The sequence below is a fragment of the Saccostrea cucullata genome, unplaced genomic scaffold, assembly GCF_032062105.1.
Source record: "Saccostrea cucullata isolate Sc308-1 unplaced genomic scaffold, CSIRO_AGI_Scuc_v1 ctg494, whole genome shotgun sequence".
Lineage (NCBI taxonomy): Eukaryota > Metazoa > Mollusca > Bivalvia > Ostreida > Ostreidae > Saccostrea > Saccostrea cuccullata.
In genome coordinates this window covers 335,458-345,000 of record NW_026936234.1, presented here as the reverse complement: position 1 = coordinate 345,000, position 9,543 = coordinate 335,458, and the positions used below count along the sequence as shown (strand labels likewise).

The 9,543-nt window shown below is 34.0% G+C and overlaps 3 protein-coding genes across 3 annotated transcripts in view; 1 reads left to right on the top strand and 2 right to left on the bottom strand.

Moving 5' to 3' along the window:
- The window catches only part of LOC134245061 (DNA-directed RNA polymerase III subunit RPC3-like), a 12,639-nt gene extending 10,056 nt beyond the window's left edge, over window positions 1–2,583 (top strand). The window contains exons 13-15 of the mRNA XM_062727323.1: window positions 591–640; window positions 2,129–2,266; window positions 2,475–2,583. Coding sequence (XP_062583307.1) covers window positions 591–640; window positions 2,129–2,266; window positions 2,475–2,568 — 282 coding nt within the window. The 3' untranslated portion in view covers window positions 2,569–2,583. The remainder of the gene's footprint in view (window positions 1–590; window positions 641–2,128; window positions 2,267–2,474) is intronic.
- A 1,680-nt stretch (window positions 2,584–4,263) lies between these two features.
- On the bottom strand, window positions 4,264–7,483 carry LOC134245055 (molybdopterin synthase catalytic subunit-like). Its single transcript, XM_062727311.1, has 5 exons — window positions 7,398–7,483; window positions 6,594–6,698; window positions 5,747–5,897; window positions 5,081–5,204; window positions 4,264–4,992 (listed from the first exon to the last, which is right to left on the bottom strand). Exons 2-5 carry the CDS (start codon window positions 6,688–6,690, stop codon window positions 4,927–4,929), a joined length of 438 nt encoding a protein of 145 aa, XP_062583295.1. The 5' UTR covers window positions 6,691–6,698; window positions 7,398–7,483; the 3' UTR covers window positions 4,264–4,926.
- Window positions 7,427–9,511, bottom strand: LOC134245039 (molybdopterin synthase sulfur carrier subunit-like). Its single transcript, XM_062727286.1, has 3 exons — window positions 9,464–9,511; window positions 8,007–8,128; window positions 7,427–7,550 (listed from the first exon to the last, which is right to left on the bottom strand). The coding sequence occupies exons 1-3, from the start codon at window positions 9,509–9,511 to the stop codon at window positions 7,427–7,429; spliced, it is 294 nt and encodes a 97-aa protein (XP_062583270.1).
- Window positions 9,512–9,543: the final 32 nt, after the last annotated feature.

Sequence of the window (9,543 nt, the reverse complement as noted above, 5' to 3'; positions counted from 1 at the left end):
TCTTCTCAAGAACCACTGGGCCAGGAAAGATGAAACTCATATGGAATCATTCTGAGGTAGTGTAGATTCAAATTTGTTCAATTGATGACCCCCGGGGCAAGGGTGGGGCCGACCCTACTTTTACATAGGAATATAAAGGAAAAATCTTTCAAAAATCTTCTTCTCCAGAACCACGAGGCCAGGAAAGATGAAACTCATGTGGAATTATCCTCAGGTAGTGTAGATTCAAGTTTGTTCAAATCATGACCCCCGGGGCAAGGGTGGGGCCAAAATGGCCGACCCTAGTTTTACATAGGGATATATTGGGAAACCAATATATTTAAAATCTTCTTTTCAAGTACTTCAAAGCCATGATTAGTGATATTTATATGGAATCATCCTAAGGTAGTGTAGATTCTAGTTCAAATCATGAACCCTTGGGGGGTTAAAATTCAAGCCCCCCCCCCCCCCCCCCACCATCACCTCAGTAAAGTTTCAGTTCTGATCTGATATGTGCTTTTTCCTAGCCGATATGCTCAGGTGAGCGCTGTGGCCCCTGGGCCTCTTGTTATACTCAGGTCTTTAAACTTCTTGATTTTTTTTAATTGCAGGCTTTGTACAATGCTATGTTAAAGAAAGAGGCAGAAGTTACAGAACACAGGTACCTTAATGTTTGGAGAATCTTAATTCACTTTTTAGGTCACCCGGACTAAGTTTAGATGAGCTTATGCCATACCCTTCAGCATCAGTTAGTGTTGACGTCCAGATTGAAGTTTTAGAGCAAGTCCATTCTCAAGTAACTATAAGCACTGTATAGACCAAACTTGCATAGATGATGCATCAAGGGATGGACACTACAAGACTTGCTTCATACATGTATTCTGGATCTGACATTTTTTCCAGATTAGTGACCAGGTTAAAAATGTTTGAATAGGTCCATTTCAAAATAACTACAGCCTTACCTAGATCAAACTTGCATGGATGATGCATCTAGAGATGGACATTACAAGTCTTGCTTTGGATTCTGGATTTGATGGCAATTTCCAGATGATTAACCAGAAGCCTGTTCAACAGGGGGAACGTTTGTGAGTGCTCGGCAGATTTCTTTATACCTCAAACAGAAATGTTCAAGAGCACTGTTGAACAGGCCTCAGGTTAAAATTTTTGGAGCAGGTCCATTCCAAAGTAATAATAAGCCCTACCTGGACCAAACTTGCAAGGTTGATGCATCTAGGGATGGACACTACCAGAAGATCTTGGATGCTGGATCTGACCTATATTTTTCAGATGAGTGACATTTTTTTTTGGAGCAGGTTTATTCCAAAGTACAAAAAACATGTAGCCATAAGCTCTACCTGGACCAAACATGCATGTACAATGTATAATGCATTTAGAGATGAACACTACCAAATTCGCATCAATGCTAGGTCTGACCCATATTTTCCAGATGAGTGAATTACAGCCATTTTTAACATAATTGTGTGCAGCTTTCCCATTTAGGTGTTTTTGTAAATGAAGGGCTTATTTGAGGATTGTGAAGATTTGAAGATAGAATCCTATTCTATCCCCTTACAAACACAATTATTTGGCTTTGGTAGTCTTCCACTCTTATAGGATCTGAATTTGAATCTGCAAATGAAGTATTAAATGATTTAAATCATTTTTATGGTTAATCATCTGATTACTTGACATACAGTACTTGACATACAGCACATGGAATACTGAAATATGAGTATACTAGTATACCGTACAGAATGTCATTTCCTTGCCTACATGGTGCAGTGGTGAGAGTATTTGCTTAAGAGTTGAAGAGTGAGGTAATCCTTGATTCAGTGGATTGAACCCCAATGCTGGATGTGGAGACCAGTCCTTTGGTGGAGACTGTACAAACAGAGGTCCTGTGCCACAGTAGGTGCTGGCAAGAAAATGATCCCTCACTGCTCAAAGGCCATAAGTGCAAAGTAAAGGTCATTTGCAGCCCTCCACTAGAAAAGTGGTGGTGTCTCAATATGAGTGAAAATTCTTGAAGGGACAATATATAAGCATATAACAAACAAACTACTGGTAACAGTTATGTCATTTCTAAGGAGGTAGCTTGTAATTTATACATGTACTGGTAAGTTCTGTATGACTATACTTTGATTTTCAGGCGTTTGCTGGACAAACAAGAAAGGATGGAAGCCATTGCTGCATCAGTAGAGGACGCAAACCAGCGAGAGGAGATCCTAATGACCATAACCCCCTCAGAACAGGAGCAGATCAACAAAGTCAGGCGCACCATTCAAATGTAAACCTAAATCATTTCATTTGAGAAAATTTTAACACAATTCACCCATGCCTTTTAACTTAATATTAAACAACTCAAAGAAAAGAAATGATATTTTGAAATTGGTGCATTTTACAGTATATCTGTTCTTGAATTTTTCCAAAATAAATTGGTAACTTTTTTTATGATGATTATACATGTATATTAAGTGAACATTTTATTTTTTCAGGTTAGACCAAAGTGAACTCCAAATTTCTGAGGGCATTTTTATTCTGGAGAGATACCTTTTATATTTTAAACTTAGACAGAAGGACAAGTCTTAATAAATTTGTTTTGATGAAGAAGGTTTGTTTTTAATTCAAAAGCAAGTCCAGATTGGACAGTTCACTCAAGTTTTAATTTCAGGACCCATGATTTCTGTATTTCTCTACACCCCTCCCCTTTTGAAAGAGAGTGAAGCTCTTAATTTGAATTTAAGACACTGATTTACCCATTGATGTTTTGTGGCAAGTTTGATTGTATTTCTGAAGTAATGATGTAAAATTTTTGCAGTGGAAAGTCAGATCGTTTGAACCTTTAGTTGAGCTGAGCTTTTAAATATAATTTTATTTTGCACATTAAGAATTCCGTCAGAAAAGAAAGAAAGAAAGAAATTATGTTTCAAATATCTTTATATTCTTTGGTATGGGTACATGTATTAATACTGCATCATTAAATGTCTACATAGCACTGTTTAGGTCTTTAAACTAATTTCTAAATAGTACCATCAGCTGTTTATTGACTAGAGATCAACTTTCATTATATGGGTTTTATCAGAGGTTTTATGATATGATTCAGAAGAAAACATACAAAAATATAGTTATACAAAAAGGATGACTGCACTTAACGCCGGTTTTTGGGTCTTTTTCAATCTCTGTTGTTACATTTATTTTTGTTTTTATTTTTGTCTCAAGTCATTTATTATAGAGTTTGGTCTATTTCCAAATAAAATGCAATGTTATAAAGGTTATAAACTGCGTTGCAATGAAATAATTCGTTGTTTCCTTACCCCACCTCTCTGCAAATATCGGGAAATGAGACTTATCTGCCCTTGATTGAAGATAAGATTTATAAATATGCATAAGAGGTGGAGCTAATATTGTGATGAGCTAGTGGTCTAATATTAGAATAGCTAATGTATTTATATTTGGTGCATTTTCTTTCTCGCTCTCTCTCGTCATATGTTTGTCACTATTATTTTTTAAGTTTTCAAATAAAGTATATAAAACTAATAACAAATAACATCGACCGGTAGAAGTAGCCATTCTCATTGATAATCAACAGCAATGGCTGATATCAACAATTCGCGTGTTCGAATATAAGTGTCGACTAGCTCAGTTGGTAATGCACAGAATCAATAATATTTAGGTCCGGGATCGAGACCCGATAACAACAATAAGACTGATTTTCTTTTTTCCCTTTTATAAAAAGAAAGAAAAACACCACAATTACTCAAGTTTTTTTTAGTTTCTTTCATAATTACTTTTCCCTATAAATAAGAGTGCTGAGGATGGTATGATTTCAATTTTATTTACTGGCTCTTACTTTGGATGTTCATATTAAGCAATGATTCAAAACATAATAAATAAATCTCTTTTTTCTTGTAGAGACATGCATTCAAAAATATATAAGTGCTTATAAGATAAATATAAGAATAATCGTATAGATATCAAAGAGAAAAAAGAATAGCCCGTGGCTCGGTGGGAATGGATTGAAACAGATATGAACAATCACTATCGGCAAGCAGAATGCGTGTTTCCTTACACGTCACGTGATGGAATTTAAGTATTCACAGAGTTACCTGGGTATAGAAATGACGTGGTTAATTATAATATTCAACGGGTAACAACGTGGTCAAAATGGCCTGTATACTATGGAGAAAGTGAACACACGAAGAAACAGTTTTTTCTCTTTTTAACCATCAGCGCATGTTTGTCTATCGATCTCCTTTTAATATGAGGTAATATATATAAATATACAACTACCATTAAAAGGAGATCAATAGACAAACATGCGCTGACTATGTATTAAGCCTGTGAAAAGATGGGCGTACTCATTATCCTATGGAGATTCCAGAATATGCGATGATCCCTCCCTATAAAAACGACTTCGAACTTCGTTAATACGAACTTTTAATTAACGTAATTACACAAAGCTGCAGTTAAGACATTGACCATTTCTACTATTGAAAGAGAAATGCCCATTTTAAAAATTAATTATGTCGCAATTTCTAAGTTTCCTTAAGTGCAGTCATCCTTACCAAGTATATAATTTAGCTGGTATTTCCTAATTTTCTTTTTACATTAAATGCACACAGAACCTTTAATTTAATAATTGGTATTTTTCATTTATACATGGTCGATGAAAAAAGTTTAAATGTATGTTGCAGTTGTTCCTCTATTTCTACTACGTTTCTCTGGTTATAACGATAAAATACACAATTCTATTTTAACATGGAAAGGGCAAGATAAATTTTACAAATAAAATCAACACATGTATAATATAAATTAAAACGAATAGTTTCAATACAATGCACATGTTCACTGGATCTCTTGATAAAAAATAATTTTGCATCAAATTCTTGGAAAATGAATATACTACTAATTAATACATGTAGTTTTCTTTGATCTGTAAAAGGACTGTTACTGTTTACTCCAAGGACACTCCTTGTTCTCCTTCCAGCTAGAGGACTCATCTGCATAAATTTCCTGTCAAAAGATGCAAATTGTGAACAAATTCAATAAAATGTATTTAGTAGTTCAAACCATTAATTCAGCTAGTGTACAAGGCTCTTACCTTTTTCCAAATGGGCACGGTGGCCTTCAGTGTGTTGATGGCATACTCCACAGCCTCAAGGGAGTCCTTCCTATGTGATGAGGATACAGCGATGACAATGCTGGCCTCAGAAATGGGGACCACACTAAAATCAGGGGGAAAAGTATCACTGAAGAGGTAGCATGTACAATGCTTCAGAAAAATAAAATACCTATTAGGTCTTCTTTTAGAAAGAGACTTGTGTACCTTCTCATGACTGACTGTCAAAAAGGCTTGACTCAAACCTTGTGGAAACAATTTTTTTTTTCATTCATTCCATGATTTTTTTCATCCCATCCATAATGGTTATGGATGGGATTTAAGCAAAGTCTTTTTTTTCAAAAATAAGTTTTGAATATAAAGCATTTACGGTGAAAATCCCTGGGAAAAAAAGTTTTTTCATACAGGTTTGGGTGAGGCCCAGAGAGGGAGAGCATTCTTTTATAAAGATGGCCATACTGAAGTTTTTATATTTTTTAAATAAAAAACAATCTTTTTGGAATCAATCACAAGCAGAAATGATATTGTAATACTATAATTAGGAATTTATTTTAAGAAAGAATGCTCTAACCCATTTATCATATCAACTGTGTGGAAAATTTACTTATTAAATTTTCTGTGGATAAAAATTTTATGATGCAAACTTACTTAATTCTGTGAATCATTGCTATTTTGTGTATCTGCCACTTTTTTCTTATATCATCGCAAATTTCCTTCATTTTCCTCTCTGCCATCGGTTTATAGGCTTCATATTCTAGTCTCAGCACCTTTTTACCATCAAAATTATCCCTTGTAATTCCTATAATCATACAACTTTATAAATGAAATTTCATGTAAGACCACAAATGTCTTTGAAAGGACAAAAAGTTTTTGATACTGTATAAGTAGAAATTTTAGCAAGGATTTAATTTTGGCATTATTAGCGAAGGTACCAAGATCGCTAAAATTGAATATCACTAAAAATTAATTTCATTTTATTGTAAAAGCATCTTTAATGTGCATTTTAAGATTGCTTCAATAACATCTCGCTAAAAAGAAATTACCAGTTTTTAAGGACAAATCGCTAAATTTGCGTCTCCCTAAAAATTCCACTTATACGGTACATGCAATTTAAGCAAGAGTTATTTCCCACTAGCTGAACATGCCTAGATTCCATCACTATTCAATCAATTTAAACTTCCCAGTCATACTGGGCATTTAGGTGTAGATACCACTAATTTTCTGGCTAACATATATTTGTTAAATCCTACTTAATTCACAGTTTTAATATTATCAAGATTTTTTTTATTCATATAATTTTTCATTAATGTTTAAATTCCTCCCCTCCTTGTTGCTTAAGGAAAAAATTCACTTGGATGGTGGCCAAGGGGGGAATGACTCAGATAGAAAATATGTCATATGAAAACTATCTAAAGTTTATATCATCTAATCATATGTAAAGTATATTCCAAGACAGATTCCTTATCTCTTTTTCGTGGACGAACATATGACTTACCAACAAAAATAGATATAGCACCACAACTTGGGTCTGTGACCATCTGTGATATATTGTTGACATCCAGTTTCTCTTCTGTTATCTCTATAAAGTCCATTCTATATTCTGTAATACACAGGAAATAAACAGATTATTACATTACCTGTAGTATTCAATATTAAATAATGGGTTCATCTTTAAACGACTAAGTTCAAGGGTAAAACATTTGGTCAGATCTGTAAACCAAACTGTTTAAATGAAAAAGTTGGGCTGTAGGCAGAGATTTTTTTTTCGATCCAGTTTGAAAAATTGCATTACCAGGTAATTAATAGTCCAAAATCCCATTCAATAAATGTTTTGCAATATCATTAAATTTTTTTTTATACAATTTGTGCTTTGTACTGTACATTTTATTTTCACAAGCTATATATTTGTACTGTATAAGCAAGACAGAATTTTCACAAATGCTAGCTGTTTTTTGCTGTATATGTTCTATGCTAATAAAAATATATGCAAGAATAAAATATTCACAAGCAGAAAAAAAAGTTCTTGCAAATAAGTAATACCCAGTATACATAATTTGAAAAATGTTTTATGCAATCAGCAGATGTCAAACAAATTAGATTTTTGACTAGTTGTGTCAACTGTTCCTACCTTAGCAATGGTCCAAAAATTCACCAACAAATCAACATAAACAATAACTGGTTTTAGGTAATTATTTTGACCATGTTGACTGCTCAACAACATAAGAGAAATGTTAGCCAACCAGAAATAAAATTCAAAGATGTAACCAACTGTAATTTTTAATTAAGCTAAATTTCTAACTTGAAGTGTGGAGACTTGGGAGTGGTGTACTATCCCCCACTTATAGGTGGAATGACGGCGACCTCGTCACTCTCTCGCAGAGTCAACTGCTGGCTGTCATCAATGTATTCTTCATTCAGGGATAGGATTATATTGTCTGCGATTACCTCTAATCTATAAAAGAAAGGTAAAAAATTATTTTAATCCAAAAATCTCAGATGAGGCTATAGCTCTACTGGTTTCAATTCATTATAGCTTAAAGTTGCACTGTTTTGTACTTCTGTCTTTTCTTCTGGAATTTTACATTAACAAAGAATTCTTATTTTTATCACCCTAGGAAGAACAATATCATTCATGGAAATCAAATACCACCATTAGGTATATAATTACCGGTAAGTATCTTCTTGCAGGCTATAACATGTTCTTCTAAATTCTGAGTATCAGACCAGAAGAGTTGGTGTAGTAATTTATAAATGGTTAACTTACAAAACAGACAGACAGACAGATTGGTCACACACGCCCTACTAATGGATAAGTTATTCTGTACTCTGACTTGCTGAGCTAAAAGTTTGGTGAAATTTTACCACCTTGGTTGTAAAAGTCATAACAAAAATCTGCAGATGTACTTACGAGGGATATTTTAACAACAGTGCTTGTTTGAGTGCATCAAAATTAGAGTTAGCAGAAAGTATCAGCTCTCCTAATCCACTTCCAACCAGCTCTCTACTTTTAGCAAAAAATAGCAGATTTATCTAGAAAAAAGAAAATAAAGAGCTTTACCACAGTTTGGCTTACTAATTGAAACAAAGCAACTCAAATAATCATAAAAGAATCATTTATCATGTAATACAACATAATTTGAACTAAACACATCAAATTAGTTTAGATTTGCAAAAGATATTTTAAACTGGACTAGTTCCTCTTCTAAGAGATATATACAATAATACCAATGCTAAAATGCATTTTAAGTACCGGTAAACTCTAATTAGCATGTACATGTAAGAATCAAGAAGGATATTGGAAGTACCAAGACCATATTATACCTGATACTATTTGACAAGAATAATAAATACTGCACACAAGTCTAGTAAAAGGACCCTACAACTATTTTCAATTGCAAATTGACTCTTTTATCAAAGAACTGCCAACAATGATTCCTGTCAAGAGGATGGCCCCATAACATACACTTTTGAAGAATATCATGAATAAGGCCATCTTTAAAATAATGCACTTTGCTTGCCTTCTTCTGACTCAGGGTAAAATTATTGGATCAGTAGGTAAGTCAGATTTTCCCCCCAAAAAAATTCAACATATTTGTTGATAGCACTGAGGACTGACAAAACTAAAATTTGTTTCCTTTAAAAAAGTTTTGAGTCAGGTCATTTTTAATCAGTTGGTCCGCCAAGTTGGTTGGGAGAGCTTGGGCAACCAAACAATCTTTTAGTGAGGGCGTAAGGTATTTTACATGTAATGTAACAGGAGAGGAGAAAAATGCAATGGACCAAACCGGTACTCAAACCCAACCCCCCTGATGTGCCAGTCAGGTGCTCTTCCAACTAACTCTCCTGACTCCTGGTCCAACTCATTTCAGGAAGGCCGAAAGAGATGAGAACTAAGTTGAAATCAACAATAAATATGTATGACAGCAATTTATTGAAAAAATCCCTTTGTCAATCATCAGACTGTAGCCTTTAAGAAACCATTAGGGTATGTAATATATAATATTTAGAGTAACAAGTGAAAGAAGTTCAAGAACTGGAACATTCTGACCACTTATACACAGAACTGTCATAATCAGACATAACAAGCAATTTAGAAAAGTTATTAAAAGGGGAAGTCGAGATAAAGAAATCAAATTATCCGTTTGTCTAAGGAGGCATCCTTGTACAAAAATGCTATTGTTTTAAATCTTTTTTTCCTGTCGAAACATTTTGGTGCCTGGTAAGCCCCTCGTCCCCTACTTGTTTTTAAAAAGTCTATGCAATTTTAGAAGCTCACTAAAAACTATCATAGGTGCTTATCCGATAAAAACACTGTCAATACCAAACTGTCAGAGTCAATAACTTAAAATAACACACAAAACCTACCTTAACATTTTCTGCCATGATATGATATGGCATGACTAGTCTATACATCTTTGTTGAAGAGAAGCTTTGCAATCTGAGAG

Coding starts and splice junctions, on each gene's coding strand:
- LOC134245039 (XM_062727286.1), bottom strand. CDS start 9,511: ATGTATAGACTAGTCATGCCATATCATATCATGGCAGAAAATGTTAAG. Junction 8,129..9,463: donor TCATGGCAGAAAATGTTAAG/GTAGGTTTTGTG, acceptor TCTTTTTTCTAG/ATAAATCTGCTATTTTTTGC. Junction 7,551..8,006: donor CTGTTGTTAAAATATCCCTC/GTAAGTACATCT, acceptor TTTCTTTTATAG/ATTAGAGGTAATCGCAGACA.
- LOC134245055 (XM_062727311.1), bottom strand. CDS start 6,690: ATGGACTTTATAGAGATAACAGAAGAGAAACTGGATGTCAACAATATA. Junction 5,898..6,593: donor TGCTATATCTATTTTTGTTG/GTAAGTCATATG, acceptor GTATGATTATAG/GAATTACAAGGGATAATTTT. Junction 4,993..5,080: donor CCGTGCCCATTTGGAAAAAG/GTAAGAGCCTTG, acceptor ATCTTTTGACAG/GAAATTTATGCAGATGAGTC.